General features: G+C 42.6%; 1 protein-coding gene across 2 annotated transcripts in view; it reads left to right on the top strand.

Annotated features, from left to right (window-relative positions):
- Positions 1 to 2,879: 2,879 nt before the first annotated feature.
- The window catches only part of LOC130371373 (SWI/SNF-related matrix-associated actin-dependent regulator of chromatin subfamily D member 1-like), a 32,406-nt gene continuing 14,586 nt past the window's right edge, over positions 2,880 to 20,699 (top strand). The window contains exons 1-4 of one of the 2 annotated variants that reach the window (XM_056577137.1): positions 2,880 to 5,699; positions 6,410 to 6,645; positions 9,222 to 9,264; positions 10,729 to 10,851. In XM_056577137.1, coding sequence (XP_056433112.1) covers positions 5,547 to 5,699; positions 6,410 to 6,645; positions 9,222 to 9,264; positions 10,729 to 10,851 — 555 coding nt within the window. In that variant the 5' untranslated portion in view covers positions 2,880 to 5,546. The remainder of the gene's footprint in view (positions 5,700 to 6,409; positions 6,646 to 9,221; positions 9,265 to 10,728; positions 10,852 to 20,699) is intronic. The other variant, XM_056577136.1, reaches the window with a different exon arrangement.

Raw genomic sequence — 20,699 nt, 5'->3', positions numbered from 1 at the left:
CTCTGACAATGGCGTCACCATTTGTGGGTGTTCCCGTGGACCCCGGCGCACTTCTCGTACAGGCGTCTCTCCGGAGACAAGGGTTTTACGGGACAGAACCGATCCCTTGGCATTGTCTGACGATATTCAGATTTCAGACTTTATTGTCATTGTGCAAACAACGAAATTGGGGTTCTACATGAGAGATACAGATTCTCATCAGAGGGTGTTCGTTATTTGATCGTCCTTTTGGACCTTATGTAGACAATGATTACTGTTGCGCATTGTGTCTCAGTGACAGATGCTAGAGTGGAGGTAGCGCGTCAGTCTTGAATTTCTGCGCGGGGGGTTCGACTCCCAAGTGACGCGAATTTATGTGAAGCTTAAAAAGTCCTAATTCTCATGCATATGGAATACTTATTCACTAAAGCTTATGGAATTATATTTTTGTGCTTATTTCGAACTTGAACCCATATTTTCAAGGCCGTGCTGGCACCACATCTATGGGGGTAAAATGCATGATGATAGACCGTCGAATTTGAACCCCGGTCGCTGGCGTTCGGGTCTTATACTAATCCACTACGCTACAGCCGCTACCTCACAGCGGTCGAAAACATGCTATACATTTCTTAGGGTTTAAAGTGAATTCCCTAAATTATAGAATAAGGCAGGATGGACGTTGCTTATGCATTTTTAAATCATCATCATTCTATTTGGATTAATGGCGAACAATTCTGCATTTGGCATAGTTATTTTACAGACAATATGCAGAATCTTTTCACTTATACCAGAGAATGTCTGATATGAGGAGAGCTGGCACTCGCGGGTTAGTTCCGGTTTTCTGGACTGGTTGCAGGAATAATCTTTGACCACGCGGGGCGCTCGTAGGCGAGTCCAGAATGAATGGGGGCCAACGGGGTTTTATCCTCAGAATCCACTTTTCTCACGATGTAATTTTTTGTCAAGTAATTTTAAAGTTGCTATCAAAGGGTGGGGCTAAGATAATAAACTCAGCTGAATATTGCATTTTTTAAGGTCACGTATCTGTTCTAAAAAGGCGTTAAAAACATGCGATGACGTCACACACTGTAATACTGTCAGAGGTACTGCTTTACGGCAGTTTCTAAAGCACTTCCCTTGTCCCGCAACGATAACACCAGCTGTTGGAGGTAAGGCTTTTGTTTTGCGCTAGTTAGAGTTTTAGTGAGCTGATGTAAAAAAAAGAAATGCGCGAATGTTTTACATATGTATGTTACTTACAGAGTGTGTTTTTTCTAATCCTCACTAGTGCCGATGATAAAGCTTTTTTTTTTAGTAACGACTATGAGCCATTTCTTTCTCCTAAAATAGAAACCTGGATTAGAATCATAATTTTAAGACTGCATCAATTTAGTTTACATCAGTTAACAATCTGCTAGAGAGCAGTGTTCTGTTGTTCTCCTCATGCCTCTTCCTTTCTTGATCTCTACAGTCGGACCTTGATGCTGTGACAACGGACAAGTCTTCTTCCTCTGTCCTTTTCCCCTGCTTCTGTATGGAAGCATATATGTAGCAAAATTCAAATGGCAATGCAATTTGCAATTCAATAAGTAATTACGTTATGCAATTGACAATGCATTATGCAATTTCATAATGTAATTTGTAAATACGCTATTCAAAGTGTATTTTAAAATGCAAAGTGACAATGCAATCCTCAATTAAATTTGCAAAAGTTATAACTATAAAAATACAATAACATTTTGTCAAATTCTTTGAGTTCCTTTATTCAAATTGAAAAACTATAGCGTCCCCGTGATTGCAATCCACTTCGCCACGCTCCGTGTGTTGCGATATTCAAATGACATTTCAATCCGCAAAACGGAATCCAAAACGGAATCCAAAGAGGAAATCCAAAGAGGAATCCAAAAAGTCAATATGCAAAGTGGCAAACGTATCAGCCACCAGCGGGAACTACGTCACTTTCTATTGTGTCAGACTGTTTTATGTGTGGGGGAGGGAGTTCCAGAGCCTGGGTGCTGAACAGCTGAATGACCGGGCACCCATTCGTAATGAGTCGTGATGTGGGGATACATAGTAGTCCAGCAGAGGTTGAGCGGAGGGAGCGGGAGGGAGTGTATTCTTGGAGGAGGTCCCAGAGGTAACTGGGGGCTAGGTTGTGGAGAGCTTTGTAGGTGAGGAGTGGGTGGAGACGGTGGGTCTCCCGACCCTATGTTTCGCACCCAGTGCCTGTAGCACTTTGGAAATCTTTGTGTTTACCACACTGGCGTCAAAACGTACCCGTGAGGATAAGTCGTCTATCCTATATCCCAGAACACGCACTCTATCTACTGCATCTGTGTCTTCAACACGATTGTTCTCCACATCATCGGCCAATCTTCGGAGCGAATCAATAATCACCATTGGTGACCATGGACCTGACACATACGAACTAGAAGTGAACAAGGAAATTACGAGCAAGTGACGTAGTTCCCGCCCAGACGCTGATTGGCTGATACGTTTGCCACTTTGCATATTGACTTTTTGGATTCCTCTTTGGATTCCTCTTTGGATTCCCTCTTTGGATTCCGTTTTGGATTCCGTTTTGCGGATTGAAATGTCATTTGAATATCGCAACACACGGAGCGTGGCGAAGTGGATTGCAATCACGGGGACGCTATAGCTTTTCAATTTGTATAAAGGAACTCAAAGAATTTGACAAAATGTTATTCTATTTGTATTGTTAGAACTTTTGCAAATTTAATTGAGGATTGCATTGTCACTTTGCATTTTAAAATACACTTTGAATAACGTATTTACAAATTACATTATAAAATTGCATAATGCATTGTCAAATGCATAATGGAATTCCAAATTGCATTGCCATTTGTATTTTGCTACATATATGCTTCCATACTTCTGTTCAGTATGTTCAGTGTTGTTAAATCATTTCTTTTTTTTTTATTAGTTACTGTTCTTATTGTGTTCTTGTTAGTGTGATGTTTGAATAAACTTGCCTGTTGCAATGTTGGTATAATGTTTGTATAATTACTGTTATACAACTGTTACTGTTTCAATGTGACCCAGACCATATTTCTCATTTAACAAACATGTGTAGCTTATAATGTGTTGCATGGCAGAGCAATTACGGTATATTCAATGGCTTAAAACAAAGCCATCTGTAAAGATCAGTGAATGCATAGAAATCAATGACAAGTGGTGTAGATGGTTTTCCCTCTGTGTAAGGTCATTAGCCCAAGTCCTACAAAAAAATAACGACTGTAATAGCAGATGTTGAAGTTGTTAAATCGTTAACTAACCATTTGTATGGAACAATCGGTTAAGGTAAGTTAAGTGCTTGAGTCTCGACACTTTAGAGAATGTCTAGCGCGCAACTTGAATAAGCCATGTGCGATATTACCCGGGCTCCAGCGCAACTTTCCTTACCAGGTGAAGCCTCAGGTAGCCTAGGAGTAGGACCATTCATACAGGAGCAAGCAAGAACGTTACCTTTTTCTGTCCTTGATAAACGAAAAGACGGACCCGTTTCCACTGTAAGTGCAGTTTATCATTGCACATTTACGAGGCATTTCTTTTTTAAACTATCTTTATTTTCGAAAAATAGACAATGACAGATTAAATGATATTGAGCGGGATATTGACTGTATTATTTAAGGTGGTCATACCGTACCTATACCATGTATATAACACATTGAACATTGAACACAAGAAATGGAAGAAATTCCATTTATGCGCATGTACTTTCACCATACATACTATCTAAAAAATAAAAGGACCTGCAGGAAAATATAAATACAGTACTCAAAAATTGAGTTAACACGTTTCTGATTGCTCTTCAGCTTCAGATGCCGTAAGAGGGGTCTCTGGTCGTAATCAGTCGCAAGTCCGTCCCTGACCAATTAGCATTCATTAGCAGAATGCTAGCGTGTATGGCCAACAACGGCCCAAACTGTACGAAATCGAAAGGACATAAGTAGTCACTCATTTGACTTTTGAACCATAATCTATTTTGAACTTGCGGAATCTACAATAAAATTTGCGATATTTCAACGACAAGCAGGTGAAAGAGGCATAATTAGCCGTTTAGCCCCATAGACTCCCATTCAATCTGGACTCGCCCGCGATCACCCCCAGTGGATGTCTCATGGAACTACAACCAAAATCGGTACAATGGGGCGTATAGGGAGTGCCCAGGCTCTTTGTAGACGGGCTCTGCTTATAGACTGCTTGATCTATCGTAAAGGTGAGAAAAATGACGCTTTCACGTGAACGCGCACTGAACCTAAAGCGGAAAACCTGGTTCTACTAATTGAATCTAAAGTGAGCTTCGTGGTACCATTTAACTCTGATTGCGAGTTGCGGCTCTGTCGAGCCAGGTTTTCCCAAGAAAGCCTGGGTATGTTCAGCGAGCTTCGTGGTATAGGGCACAGGTCGGAGCAGGTTTTGCGCAGGTTAAGTTTGGAACATAACACGGTTTTGGGTATTTAAACCCGCGTTCACCGCAGATATCATTTGTTCACAATGGCATGCCATTTTGATGAGAGGCCGGTTGATATCGGAGCGCAAACTATTCGTGCAATCCACCGGGAGCGATAAATAAGACAACGGCTCCACATCTTGGCATATCCGGATGACTTTTTGCTAGAGAGATATAGATTCTCGCGCAAATCTAATAGCCTTCTCCAGCCTTACATAGCCAACACTACCAATCGAGGATCTGTGAAGTTGATGAATTGTCACTTTTAGGTTTTCTACCAAGTTACCAAAAAAAAACATTTGGAACATTTGCGCTGTGGCACGGACACGGTTTGCATGTGTTACTTCGAAGTCAAACTAAATCTAAAATACAAGAAAAACAGAAAAAACTATTCAATCAGTGGGGTATCCTCACATGGCCCCTGACTCTCTGAGGAGGTAACTCCAGGTACTCCCTCCATGCCAGGGCGGCGGGCGCTCTGAATTTATGTCTATTGCCAGCTCCTCCTCCGGGGTCAAGACAATCTGAGGGCCAGATCCAGTCTGCCGACTGTCGGCCTTTTTACGATTGGCTTATTGGAATACCCCACTGAACACTCTAATTTTGGAAAAATGAAATGTTTACGAAAAGACACGTAAACATTTTGAATAAAATGGGGCCGTGCCTCCGTGAAATGCCGCAAGAAAGCTGAGGGATTTCCCCACTTGCAACTCGGAAGGCTGGTGTCCGAGGCATCTGGATCACACCAGTAGTCTCAGATCGGGGGCGGGATTCGGGCGCTCAACGCACTACGGAACAAAGTTAGTTTCGTAACACAGGCAAAGTGCTATGACTAAAAGTAACATTATGTTAAGTTAACACAAAGAAAGAAGACGGCGGCGGATACATTGCCCATTGCTTAATGTCAACAACAAAACAAACTGTCAGTCTCGTGGAAGCTAACCCCGGAACTAACACGGTGCTAACAGGCTACAGCAGCTAGCTCAGGGTGACAGCGTGGGGACTGTCCCAAACACGAACATTGACTAGATTCGAGTTTCTGGATCGGCGAGGAGCAGAAGTGTGAGAGGTCTGAACCACCTGTCGCCTTGAGATGTCTTCGAGGGGAGGCTTCTCCAGCCCTCCGCTGAACGCGGCTATGAACCCTATGATCGCTGGCCACACACCTGGGATGAGGATGGCCGGGATGCCGCATAACCTGTCGGGGTACCACCGGTCCATGGTCGGTGTCCCTCAGTATCATCAGGTAAGAACATGGTTTAATATCAGTAAAGAGAAGAGGCTGAAAGAGAAGCGGAAGAGGAGAAGGCTCGGGTCTCAATGGTGTTTGTTGAGTTGACCTGAGCGTGTGTTACACAACACTGTTCAAACTGATCTAGTGTTACAGTATTGATCTAATGCTGTTCAAACTAAACTAGTGTTACAGTGTTGGTCTAATACTGTTCAAACTGAACTAGTGTTACAGTGTTGGTCTAATACTGTTCAAACTGAACTAGTGTTACAGTGTTGGTGTTGGTCTAATACTTTTCAAACTGAACTAGTGTTACAGTGTAGGTCTCAGTAGTTCAATGGCATATGTAATTTTTTTGTGGAATTCTGGAAGTTGAATTCACAAGTAATCACTGGTTTAAAAGTGTGTGTGTGTGTGTGTGTGTGTGTGTGTGTGTGTGTGTGTGTGTGTGTGTGTGTGTGTGTGTGTACCATGTGTCACAAACACCGATACAGCAATTTGCAGTTACTAACTTCTCCATTTGTTCTACCTTCTCCAATTGCCATCTGAAGTTTTTGTCGAGGGAGTTAAATGTACCGGTGTCACTGTTTTTATGTCTCGTCAGATCAGGTAAAGGTTAATCATTAATCAAATGTGAATATATTGAAAAGGAAGAAAGCTTATATTTGTAACTGTGTGTTCAGTCCTCCCCTAATCCGATGTAAACTACCTTTCCACTACTCCAGCGGCCAGGAATGCAGCCCCACAGAGGAGGGGCCCCATTAGGGAGTATGGGGTCAATGGGGGGCCAGATGCCGGGGCCCTCCTATGGTGGAGGGAACATGGCCATGCGTCCATCCATGGGACCGGCAACAATGGATCCCTCCAGAAAACGGTTCCTTCACCAGCAGCAGCAGCAGCAGCAGCAGCAGCAGCAGCAGCAGCAGCCTCAGGGGGCCATGGTGGGGGCCCTTAGACGAGGGTGAGTTGCAGGGGCTATGGCCACATCGATTTTTGTAACCTGTGTGCTGTTGTTGTTGACGCGTATGGCCAATGGTGTTTACTGTATAACATGGGTATTAGGGTTATGGGGTCGTTCTCGAATGAGTGCTGAGCCGGATGCCTTATTGCCTTACCTTTTCCCTAACTGTTCATTATTCAAAGGATTTAGTTCTAGTTTCACAAAGACTACAGTTTTTCTGGGTTTCATGCAAAGTCTTGGATCATTATCTGTTAAGAATCCCTCAGGCCAGTCTCAACTTTCACAAACTAACTCAGCCTGGAGTTACCCAGCAGTCAATTAAATCTGCAAACGCACCTGCAAACGCACTATTTAGAAACCAGGTTCCATGGGTAAAAAGAGAAAAACTTAACTTTGACTTCATCGTCCCAACCACCAGGTTGGCAACGTTAGACTTGTTTTTGTTTTATTTGTTTTGTTTTTATAGCATGCTCCGAGTTGAAACCTGTCTTGGTAATTAGAATTACTTTATGTAAAAAATATTTTCTGCTCAATCTACAAGGTTAACAACTGCTGTTCTTCGGTTCGGTTCTTGTTTCTTCGTCTTCAACTATATGTTTGTATACAGCTCGCAGGTTGGATGCGCAGGCTCCGCCTCCTCTTCTTTTTTGGTGGAGTTCTGTAGCAGAAACAGCGTCACATATATGCTTGCAAAGTAAAGAAGCAGGATACTTTGTTTTTGTCCACCATGCCAACTAGTTTGCGTACGTTCCTCTACGCTCCCGAAGCAGGAAGCCTTCTTTTGGTGACTTTGAAATGCCTGTATACTGTTTAGGCTGCGATTGGTTTTGATGTTCCCGTCTAAGAGGGTAAAGCTTCACGGACTCCTCTTGCATACCACCTGGTAATGTGGCCGTGTGAAGCTCCATTAGCAGAGGTTGATCCAGAGGATTTTTTTTTTTTCAGACAGAGGGTAAGGCTTTAGGATACGTAACGCCACGGTGTGATCAATAAAGACGCTAGGCTACTAAATATGCATTGCAAAGTTGCAGTGAGTTGTAACCATGATGATGACACTTCTCCGTAATGATCAAATCATTGCAGAGACGCATCTAGCTGTAGAAACGCTGTAGTACATTATGTACTACAGTGTTTCTACAGGGGTGCCCAACCAGTCGATGGCGGTCTACCAGTAGACCGCCGACAGATCCCAAGTCGACCGCGAGGGGTGAAGAAGAAGAAAAAAAAAAAAATTATTATTATTATTTTTTTAATAAAATAAAATTAGCGCGGGACATATACGCTCGGTAGCGCATGCGCTGTCAACAGCAGTTGAAAGCCGTCAACAGTAGTTACGTACTCCTAAACGTTGGCATGGCTGAGGGGAAACGAGCTAAGACCTACCATTTTCACCCTGAGTGGGAGGAAGATTATTGAATATTGTTGAGAAGGTGCCGTGCGCAGACGGAATGAACCCCCCCCCCCCCCCCCCCTTGAAGGTAGGTTTGCAATGTTGACACTAGGCTGGTAGATCTCGGGAGGTTGGCTACTTGAAAAGTAGATCTTGGGTCAAAAAAGGTTGGGCACCCCTGAGCTAGATGATCAACCTCTGCTAATGGAGCTTCACACGGCCACATTACCAGGTGGTATGCAAGAAGAGTCCGGGAAGCTTTACCCTCTTAGACCGGAACATCAAAACCAACCGCAGCCTAAACAGTATACAAGCATTTCAAAGTCACCAAAAGAAGGCTTCCTGCTTTGGGAGCGTAGAGGAACGTACGCAAACTAGTTGGCATGGTGGACAAAACCATAGTATCTACTCCTGCTTCTTTACTTTGATATTTTAGTATCTGGGATAAAATGGCACAGATTACCATGTTGAAGATCATAGAATATGTCTTTCCAAGTTTAAAAGAAAACTACAATGATATTGGGTTCCTGTTTGCAAATGAGGCAGGTCATAAATCCACATTAAGTTGGACTGTTTTTGACATTTACGGCCCAGGGAAGAGAAGACGTTCAGCAAGACAAACTATGGCTCTGCCAAAGGACCAGCACACATCCCAGTGAACAGAAGAGTCCTTCAGAACAAAAGGGTCCCATGATCACTTCTTCAATGGGAACTGGAGTGTGCTTCTGCACTATAAATCTGTCATGCCTCCAGGCCAAGAAGTGTTTGATCATCTCTATCCACAATGAGGTCTTTTGTGTGCCACGGGTTGGTTCGCTATAACGAGGGCGCTTTATGGAACCACTGTGGCCATTTTGTATGAAGCCCCTGGCTTCTCATCTTCACTAAGCTATGATGATGAGGCTGAGTGAGCCTGGGTTCCACTTGCAGCTAATGAAAGACGGTAGAGGGATATGTTGGAGATTTTCCTCATTGCTTTTCTTTTAAAGGTTATCTAAGGTCTTACTTGGAGTAAATGTATAATAAGTGAATACATGTGTGTATGCCTTTGGTAAAACCTGTGGAGGGACTGAATCTTGGGTACTATTTAGTATGAGTTATGAGTGGGGATTCCAGATGTTTCCACAGTATGAATCCTTGATGTTCTCAAGGTTTTTCCTAATGATCTCTCTTCTTCGTATTCTAGGGCAAAAAGACGCAAGATGGCTGATAAGGTCCTCCCACAAAGGGTAGGCCTACGGCATCTTCTGAACATTGAATGGGGAATTGTTTGGGTTCATTATGATAATGATTCATTAGGTTGCCAAACACAAAGTGCGACGGCAACCTATTGTAATTGTTAGTTTTATTATTATTATTATTCCGCTATGTTTGACTTACACAGCCAAAACCGCTACACAGCCAAAACCGCTCGCACGCTTTTTATGAAACTTGCTACAGCTGTTGAGGCTGACTCAAGATTAACAAGTGTAGTTTTAAAAAAGCACCCCCTGCCGGCGACTTTCATTGGTTACTGTTGCAATTTTGTCCCGCCCACGGACGCTCTGCCTCATAAGGATACAAATCACTTTTGCCACACATGTTCCACCTAGACGTGTTGCAAAGCAACCTGCAAAAAAAAACACAGCTGATACTTGCAGGCGCAGATTCGAGCAGTTGTAACGATGGACTTGTGCTTGCTCATTCAAATGCTGAATCAACATAGCATTCTATATCATTTTATTTGTGAGGAAATTCTTCACAAGTAATGTGCAACTTCTGATGCATTATAGTTCACATTTGGGTTTACGAATTCACACATTTTTGGCATGTTCTCAGATTATGAAACACGGGTGTGTAAATGTGTTTTGCACCAACTGCGCTACAATGATTATAGCAGAAGTGTCAATTGCATGACTCTTTGAAGTTGTGATGCACCGGACAGGATTTGTGCACCTGTAACGCAGACTAGTGAACTCGTATACCTCATTTTGTGTTACAATGGTAGAAAAAAGATTTACGACTTCAACTGTTCTGTACACATTTGTGACTTTAGTGTACGCATACAAAATCTGCAGTTACAGGTGAATTGTTTTCTGAAACTGCAAATTAGCACCAGGGAATTGTTTTGCCAGAACAGGCCTCGACCTTTCGCTGAATCGCCCCTAGGGGCGCAAGATCCTTCCCTAATTTAGCGACGTGTGCCTGTGGAGGGAAAAGAACGCTCTGCTCCAGTTGCAAACTAGTACCCGACATACTGTGTAAAAAGTCAATAGGTCAAGGTTAACCAGGTTAAAGTCCATCAAAATAGAACTATAGGGCGCGCTAAAGTAATCAATTGAAAACTTTAAAGAATCATAACTCCTCAGCCTTTTGACGTACGGTCATGAATTTCTGTTCGCCCATCAACAGATCCAAGCTGATGCTATTCCAGCGTTGTCAACCGTATGCAAACAAAAAAGGTCTTAATCGCTGCGTCACTATCTTAATGGGCTGACAAATCATGGTCTGCGTGCGTCAGGGTCTTAATGGTCTTATTGGTTGGCTTTAGGCTTGGCACCCGTAAATGTTGCTTGCAGCTTTAATGTTAATAATTATATTATTAAGATAACACAGGGTCGATTATGTTTTTATTCAATTAATGTCTTTCTTCATGCAAAAGTTGAACCCAAGATCCCTGAAAAGAACAGTGTTTGTTTTTTCTTTCTGCTCAGATCAGAGACCTGGTTCCTGAGTCCCAAGCCTACATGGACCTCCTGGCCTTCGAGAGGAAGCTGGACCAGACCATCGCCCGCAAACGAATGGAGATCCAGGAGGCCATCAAGAAACCCATCACAGTAAGCTGCTCTGAAGATGCACAATGTACATCTTTACACCAAATTCTCAATTCAATATTACCAGTATTCTGTGGCACACTCAAAATTAAGTTGTGTTTTGTTTCTAACAATAATTATTTAAAGTAAATAATCATTTTAATATCTTTTTTTCGACTATCCCCTTTGCTTTAGACTGGGGGTCTCAAACTGGTCTGGTCATTATATGGCAGTGATTTAGGCTTGTGGCCTGGATCACTGCCAGCTGCAGGAGTATTTGTAGGAGATGGTCTCGGAGATGTGCCGTACCCTAGAGAATCACGGTGGCTGGGAATGAGCGTGCTTTTTGAGCTTAGTAAAGTTGATGCAATTACTTATGTTTGATAATATTAGTGTTTTTTTTATCACAGTGTGATCTTTGATTGATGGAGTAATGTGTTTCTTAACTTGATAAATGAAAGGGATTTATGTTATGTACACAGAGCAATGCGCTTACATATATATTTTATAGTGCGCTTATTTTTATATATATACATATTAGGGATGGGCGTGAGGAATCGATTACTCGAGTACTCCTCGTTACAAATGAACTCGGTTGGTGGACAGTAGGGGTGTGAACGGTTACAAAAAATTGTGAACGGTTACACGACCCCTTTTTTTTCGTGTACACGGTTAACCGATTTTCTATTTTTTTCTTTTTTAAGTGGACCGCAGTCGCGCTATTCTGAGCCCTGCCCGACGCATTAACTGTAATTATGAGCCCGAGCCCGGTTTCATACATGTGTAACTTTGTACACATTTGTTACTTAGGCCTACTCTGCTAAATATATATGTAGGCAAAGGGATAATGTATAGAACGCCGGTCATTATCGGGAAAATAAGCACAGACAGGGCGAACAGGACACCAACGCACAGCGGAGGTGTCTTGCTTCGCCCTGAAGGGGCTTATTTTCAATAATGACCGGCGACATTCTATGGGCTACATTATCCCGCTTATTACACGGCTACTTGCCAAAACGAAAAAATAACTTCACACGGTGTGTCTTTTTACGATTTATAATTCGTTACCAGCATTCGTAGTGTTGATCAGCAGAGAAGTAGTCCGCCGAACGTCTTTGGTTGCTTAGCAACCAAAGACGCTGGGATGACAAGTTACCGGACTACTACCCATGCAAGTGAACGGAGCCTTCCACGCCATTGAGAAGACCCGTGTAATAAAGGCCTATAATATTTCTGTTTATGGCATAGATTTCTCCTCAGATTAGGCCAATAAAGCAATGATTAAAAAAAAAATAAAGGTTTATTAGGTAGGCCTAATTTCGAATTTGTCTTGCCACAACAAGATAACCACCATTGCATGTCTTTACCTTTTGTGGAAGAGGGAGAGACGTCGGAAGACCCGACGCAGTATATTCATAATATTGTAATGACCACGGAAGAGGCAGTGAATGAAGTATTGAATAGACAGAGATTTATTAGATAGGCCTACCTAATAAACCGTTGGAACACACAAGACCGGAAACATAGCAACGCCGGTAAACAAACCCCGAGAAGCCCAATCCCTATGAGAGCTCCCCGCGCTACGGCCATCCGGAGGCAGACAGAGCTTTTGGCTGTGATATTATACATACAAATATTATATTATATACTATTATATTATATATAGAGCTCCGGGAGTCGCAAACGGCAACATTCACTTTCTCCTCCAAGCTGCGGTTCACCCTGGACTGCACTGCACTGAGATTGACGGTTGAACGCTGATTGGCTGTTACGTTACGCATGTGACTCAGTGGCCACGTTACATGACGTAGCCTATGCCCGGTGTTCAGTTACCCAACATTTATCGCATGCATTTATTAGCTCCTTAATGTTGTCCAAGTGGAACATTTGTAGCTTTATTAATCGCTAAATAAATAGTAGACTCTGTGTTATTTTTGATGATATTATTATTATTATTTTATTTTTTCGGTTTTCGTTTACTGATTTTCCTAAACGGTTAGGATTTACTAACCGGTTACACGTGTACAGGCCTAATAATGTGTATAGGCCTACGTACGGTAGGATTATTCACTGTGGTTTAAATAATAAATGTTATAGTTACTCCCCTCTAGACAAAATCGACTTGGTTGCGATGTTGACAGTTTTTGAGTGTGTGTGTGTGTGTGTGTGTTAGCCTGGTAATGTGTATAGGCCTACGTACGGTAGGATTATTCACTGTGGTTTAAATGTTATAGTATTTCCCATCTTTGCTGAGCAAGAGTTTTGTTCGATAGTTATTGAATGACCATGACCATGACCCAGATGGGCTATTGAAGTTTTACGGTAGGCCTACCACTGTCATGCACCTACCCGATGTCAAGTGGACAGGGTTGAATTCACTGCGGGTCGTTCTTCTTACTGTCCTTCGCAACACTCTGATCTCACTAAAAGGCTAGCAGCATGAAATCAAGGGATATTTAGAATAGAAAAAATTGTGTGATTAATCGCGAGTTAACTATGACATTAATCGCAATTAAATATTTTAATCGCTTGACAGCACTAATATTTAAAAAAGTATTTACATGTATGTGGAAGTATGCAATTTATAGTTGTACAATTGAATGAATAAGAATCAAACGTAGAGACGGTTATTTAACAATATTTTAAGAAATTGTTAAATTATATAGTCTTATGGTGCGGCCACACCAACCGCGTTGCTCGCGTTGGATAACGCGAGTGACGCGCCTAACCTGACGCTTGATCAGTGTGTGGTCGTTCAACGCTTCCAACGCGCCAACGCAGCTCGATGAGTCCATGTCCATGCTAGTGAACGGAGCGTTCCCTTCACATTCACCGAGCGAACATTATGAAAGTAAAATGCACATTTCTCGCTAAAAATGTTTCCATAAACGCATTTAATGGCGTAACTATAACTATTTCCACCCAGAATAAAGAAAGATGTCGGCCGTGGCTGCGCTGGAGTCCGAGGTAGGAAACCCAAACACCGCCGTGTTTGGGTGCATGATAGAGTTTAGATCGGGTTAGATTAAATAATCTCGGATATAAATAACAATAATCGGGTTAAATAACTTCACATGGTGTGTCTGGTGTGTTTCCAGCATTCGTAGTGTTGATCAGCAGATAAATAGTCCGCCAAGACGTTGAGGTTGATTAGCAACCAGAGACTCTGTCCATGCAAGTACACGGAGCGTTCACTCTTCGTCATAACTATCAAACCAAACATCCTTCACATTCACCGAGCGAACATTATGAAAGTAAAATGCACATTTCTCGCTAGAAATGTTTCCATAAACGCATTTAATGGCGTAACTATGTCACTATTTCCACCCAGAATAAAGAAAGATGTCGTATGCTTCTGTGCAAGCTCACTACTCTCTGCCAGTGACGTCGGGTCAAGCTCCACGCTGATTGGCTACCGCGGCTAAGCGTCACGCGTTGGAGCGTTGAAAGTTCAATTTTCTGAACTCCGGGCGTTGGTGGGTTGGACGCGTTACTGCGTTTACGTGCGTAATTACGTGCAACTGCCGCGCCCAACGCCCCCAACGCAACGCTTCAACGCGTGTACCGCGCCTAGACCAATGGTTCCCTATGCAAAAATGCAGATTTTCAACGCCCCTAACGCGAGCAACGCGGTTGGTGTGGCCGTACCTTTACAGTTACAACCGGCCCTTTGAGGGCAACCATAATGCTTATGTGGCCTGGGGTGAAAATGAGTTTGAGACCCCTGCTTTAGACTGGTATAAGACGTATGTATACATGCTTTACGTCTGCCAAGCTAGTAAAATCTAAGTCCAAGCCATGGGGAGTATTGACGCCCACCAAGAACGCCCCTCACTCAACAAGTGTGTGAAACAGCTTGTTTGCACTCAAACTTTACTCCCGTAACAGTGTGACGCCATACTGCAAGTAAGCAGTTTTGAAGTGCAGTTGTCTCGCCTCCCGGCTACCTGCCAAATTATCAACTTCTGTGAATTTGCACACGCGCAAAGCTTTCCACTAGGGATGCACCAATACCACTTTTTTACTAACCGATTCGATACTTTTATTTTTGTACTTGCCGATACCGAGTATCGATATTTTCTAGATTTGGTCTCTATGAAAGAAGTGCAATTAAATTGAAGGCAGATTTTATTTTCTCCTTTCAAGAATATGTCAAGCCTTTAGTAAGGATATACAAAATGAACAGAAGGATATTCCAAAACAAAATTAAACAGAGCTATTTTTAACAAAAAAGCAGTCAAAGACAAAATGCCATCACATAATGTAAATGTAAATATAACCAGATAAAGCGAACAACAAAAGTCAGTAGAACTTTTGTTAATAATAAGCACATTATGGCTGTTTAGAAAGACTAAACAAATCAACAAACTATGTTGTCAAATGACTATCAACACACAATGTTGCCTCTGAACTAGGCTATGTATTTTTTTTTTTTCAGATTTTTTTTTATGAACAGAATCATCTCTGCATGATCAGGTGTTAGCCTGTTTCTGCCTTCATTCTCAATGTGTGACACTGAGCTAAACAGCCGTTCGCTCTCAACGCTACTGCAAGGTGCTGAGAGGTATTTGCGTGCCACTTTGGCCAGAGAAGGGAACCGCACTTTGGATTGGCCTCGCGGGCCACTGGGGCCTCCCCAAGGTATGTCTCCAATTGTGCGGTAACACCCACAGCACCTGGGGTCAGTGCTACTGACGCTTGCTCATTTGCAATTTCATCAAAGATACAGTCTAAACTGCTGCTGGCCTGGTCCTCCCTGCATGGTTTTCTGGTAGGTGTTTCACAGCGGGTGTCATCTTCCTGATTGTCCTGTTCTGCAATCGGTCTCATCAGCATCTCCTCCTTGGCATTTGCAGCAGTTTTGGTGTTCGAGGAATACACACTTTTGTATCTAAAACAGACAACATTTACGTCATTCATTAGGCTATGTGGCCATTTAGGAATTCCTATTTAAAAAAAATCCCAGCCAAGAAACAACTTGCATGGAATTCTTGCGTTCACTGCTCAACACACACACAGACACAGACAGCGCGAGAGAGCGAGCGTATAGGCCTACCTCGGATTGAGCAAAGTTGATGTAGAGCGGATTTTCTTCCACGTCGCAAAATCGATTCATGACAGCTGTGGATAACGTTCGCTTCACAGTTTTGATGCATTGGTCCTCCTCGATCTCTCTAGAAAGAAATCTCAGCACATTAATCGCAGGAATTACGTCTGCTGCCATAGCATCCGAAGAGCTGACCCTTCGCGTCAACTCCTCAAATGGACCCGGAACAGACGCAGTCTTCTCCAGCAATCCATTGGCTAGGCACGAGATTGTCTGGGAGATTGTATTCAGATTCGCATCCGTCATGGCCTTGATCATATTTCGTGCGTTATCTCGGAGCACAACGTGGACAGAGCTTTTTTGGATGCCCCACATTTGTAGCATGTCTTCGAAGATATTTTCTATAGCTTGGCCAGTGTGAGAGCCCCGAAAAGGTTTCGCGTGTAAGATAATGTGTTGAAGGGTAAACGCTTCATCTATCCACTGGGCAGTCAAGCTGAGGAGAGACATTGGGCAGACACTGCTGGTCCATATATGAGTTGTGAAGCTTATTGCCTCAGCATCATGCACCAAGGACCTAACGTGATTTTTCACTTTATCATACACCTTTGGCAACATCAAATCTGTGATGTAGAGGCGACTGGGAATCTCATATCTGGGCTCTAGCACTTCTAGAAGACGGCGAAATCCAACATTATCAACAACTGAAAGTGGCTGGTCATCGAGCGTTATGAAGTGTGTTAGTGCCTCTGTTGTTTTTATTGCCCGTGAGTTGTCTTTTGACATTTTCTCTCGCTTTTGGAAGACGTCAGTTAAGGTGGGCTGCTTCAGTCTTGCGCCGCTAGCATTAGTGAACTCTGTGTACTTAGCACTATGGTGCGTCTTCAGATGTTTTATCATATTGCTGGTATTAAAAGAAGTACTTTCCTTTCCGCCTCTAGAAACCGTAGCATAACAGATCTTACACTCTGCCTTACTCCTGTCGTCATCCTTTATCTTAAAATATTCCCATATCGCCGACATGACTTTACATGTGACCGTTAACAGGTCGCAGCCAACTTTCACACACACAAGCCTTTGGAAGAATCTCAGAGTCTCGGCTCATTATCGCCCCCTAGACATTGAAGTTAGGTAGGACAACTCATCTCCGCATGCGACCGGTTTGATGTAGGCTACTGACATGGTGGTATCGGTGCGTGGTATCGGCAATTAAAAAACGATTACGAGTATTTTAATGAAGTATCGGCCTGATAACCGATACTGCTATCGGTATCGGTGCATCCCTACTTTCCACCAATCGCATCAGATAGGGCATCATGACCAATCAGGGCAGACTGGGCCACACGGGAGAGGCGCCTTAAAGCAACCTGAAACAAAACACTCTTTCTAAAATAAACTTAAATTGGTTTTGTTGAAATTAAGTGAGAATAATACGTTTTGTTATTTGTACATACAGGCATGTAACCCTATTCTAGTAGTACCCCCAAATGCAATCATTAACCCTAAAAAATAATGATATGGGATCTTTAAATTTTGCAAGAGCCTTTCCTAGGCTAAAAGGCCAAAGATTCTAGGGAGGAGAGGCTAAACAACTGCAAAGGCTTCTGACCATGTCATACGAATTTAACTCGAACAACATAAGGGCTTTTTTTCCACCCAGCGCCATTTCAGCTGACTTATTTTGACAGGAAGTCTTTAGCAGGCAAGTGAAATCCGACCACAGAGTTTGCATTGAAGTTCTGAGTGTGGACGTTAGACCTTGGTTCAGATCTGGCACATCCGACCCCAAAAGTGGCACAGAAACTAGTGTGAAACAAGTGGCACCAAGCCCTGCTTGTTTTAATACACTTTCAGGCCTGATAGAGGTCAGGCGTAGTGCCTGAATTCAGGCTTTAGCTCGGCCATGTATGTTGTCAAGAAAAATGAAAATAGGTGAGCGGTACCTTTTTAAAATGTCGAGTCAACCTACCTGACCTTTTGATTGACATGTCTGCCACCAACTAGGCGTAGTCAATATAAGGAAGTATTTTACATTTGTATGTTTGCACTGAGGATGGTCTGAATGGGACTGAAAACGTTTTCCATACCACTTGGGTAGCACTTTACACTTTTATGCAATAAAAACGTATTGGTGCATCGGCTACATGGTGTTAAGTTAGTTAAAGCTTTTCATTGTCCCCTAAGGGCGATTTTGTTTGCAGCAAGACATCAATAGACAACATAGGACAGAAAGTACAACATGACAGACCAAACATACATGCAGATAGTATAGATAGTGCAGAGTGTATACAGGCATGCTGATAAGCATCCCTGCATGACATACTCATGTAAATCAGAATAATAATAATAATAACTACTATGTGTCAAATAAAATAAAAAATGAAAAACAGCAAACACTTTCTGCTCTCCATGGAGTACCTTTCATACAGCAGGTAATCATACCTCACACTGCACCAAAAACACCATGTCGGCCCAGAGCTCCAAAATCTGAGTTCAGTAGAGAAATGGCACTGGGAACAAATGAGTCTATATCTATTGGTTTTAACTGCAGGGAATCTGAAACGTGACTTAGAAGGTAACAACTGAAACTCAGGATGAAGAGGATGACCATTTGCTGATAAAATAAAATAGATTCTGCCTTTTTGTGGACAAATCTATTGTACAGGTCTGCTAGACTGCTTTGCTTGGCACCTATGATTTTGCCACCGGCCTTCACTACTTTGGCGAGTGAGGCTTTATCCTTTACGTTCAGATTTCTATACCAGCATATCATAGAAAAAGATAAAACAGATTCAATGTATGATTTATAAAATATTCTCATAATGGTTTTATCCACATTGAATTTTGCCAATTTACGGAGGCAGGAGAGTCGCTGTTGGCCTTTCTTACATATATTCTCTGTGTTAAGATTAAAATTTAGCCTGTCATCAATTATGCTTCCCAGGTATTTATATGAGCCAACTACCTCTACAGGTTGCCCGTTTATAGCAGTGACCTGGGTAGGGGGGGACTTGCGCCTATAATCAATGACCATGTCCTTCGTTTTGGATACATTCAAGTGTAAGTGAGCACTATCACACCAGGCTATAAAATCGTTTAAAACAGGACCATGCTCAGATGATTTTGCATTTAAAAGACTAACAATAGCTGAGTCATCTGCAAACTTTAAAATATGTCTGTTTGTGTGCTGGCTACGACAGTCATCAGTGTATAGGATGTATAAAAGAGGGGACAGGACACAACCCTGTGGTGACCCTGTAGAGGACAGTATCTTTTCTGAGAGTACCCCATTCACCCTCACACTCTGAGTTCTGTCCGTTAAAAAATCCAAAATCCAACCCACTAAACTAAAATCTAAATTAAAATTTCTTAACAGCTTATCAACTTAACCTTATCAGGTTAAGCAGAGTGGCTGTAGCATCCTCAACCCCTCGCCTGGCCCTATAAGCAAATTATTGTGGGTCCAATAGATTCTCTGTTTTGATGAGGAGCACCTTTATCATTAGTTTTTCAAAACATTTCATCATCAATGAGGTCAAGGCAATTGGTCTAAAATCATTTAAAACCTTAGGGCGACTGATTTTTGCCACTGGTACAATAGTCGTGTTTTTCCAAATTTTGGGGACTCTGTTGGCTCAAGGAGAGCTTAAATATGTAATAAAATATTGGACCAAGTTGTTCAGCGCACGAGGAGAGTAGGTGACCCCTTATGTTATCTGGCCCGGGGCTCTTCTTAACCTTTGAGTGTCTGAAGGTATCTACTACGTCATGCAAATCAAAGGGCGCTGGGGCATTATCCTTCAGGTCGTTTTTTTTCCTTAAATGTGGGTGAGTCAAACCTCAGATAAAACTCATTTAGCGTCTGTGCCAGCTTTCTATCACATGTGAACCCATCCAGCACCAAATTCGGATTTCTTGTTTTCTTTGTGCCAATTATGTTTTTCATGCTATCCCAAGCAGAGCATAAATTGTTGTTCCCCAATTGGTCCTCTAGCTTTTCTTTATAGCTCCGCTTTGCTCTTGCGATTTCATGTTTAACTTCCTTTTTTAGTTTTTCAACCTCCGGAAGGTTCCCTGCTCTAAATGCCAGTCTTTTCCTGTACAGCAGTGCCCTGAGTGCTTTCGTCACCCATGGTTTACTATTTGGGTACACCTTTACAGTTTTTTCAGGAATAACATCTTCACAAAAGGAGACGTAACAACTGACATCATCTGCAAGGACGTCAATGTTCGAACAAGATTGCTTAAACATTTCCCAGTCTGTACACTCATAGCAACCCTGCAGACTCAATTTGGATTCATCAGTCCGGACTTTAAACCGCTTGGTGACCGTTTTTCCCCTCTGCAGTGCAGTGCAGTATGATGGGATAAGCTGAATACAATTATGGTCGGCCCCCCCAAGTGGGGGAATGGGAATAGCTTTATATGCTCCTTTGATGGAGCCATAACACAAGTCCAGCGTTTTGTTGAGTCTGGAAGGGCACTTAACATATTGGTCAAAGTTCCTTATGGTTTTCTGAAGAGAACAATGATTAAAATCCCCAAGGATCAGCACTGGAGCGTCGGGTGATATTGTCTGTAGTTTTTGGGTAGATTGCAATATAGTCTCTGAGGCATTGTCAGCGTTTGCCCTTGGATGGATATACACAACCATGACGAAGATTTGGGGGAACTCTCGGAGAAGATAAGGGGGGCGCAGTGATACGCACAACAGTTCAATGTCTTTAGTACACAGTCTTTCTCTTACAATAAAGTTTTGCAGTATCTTTGGTTCACGTATAGGCAGACCCCGCCCCCTCGTGACATACCGGTCGCAGCGGCATCC

This window comes from Gadus chalcogrammus, chromosome 18 (genome assembly GCF_026213295.1).
Source record: "Gadus chalcogrammus isolate NIFS_2021 chromosome 18, NIFS_Gcha_1.0, whole genome shotgun sequence".
In the NCBI taxonomy this organism is placed as follows: domain Eukaryota; kingdom Metazoa; phylum Chordata; class Actinopteri; order Gadiformes; family Gadidae; genus Gadus; species Gadus chalcogrammus.
This window is presented reverse-complemented; position numbering and strand designations above follow the sequence as displayed.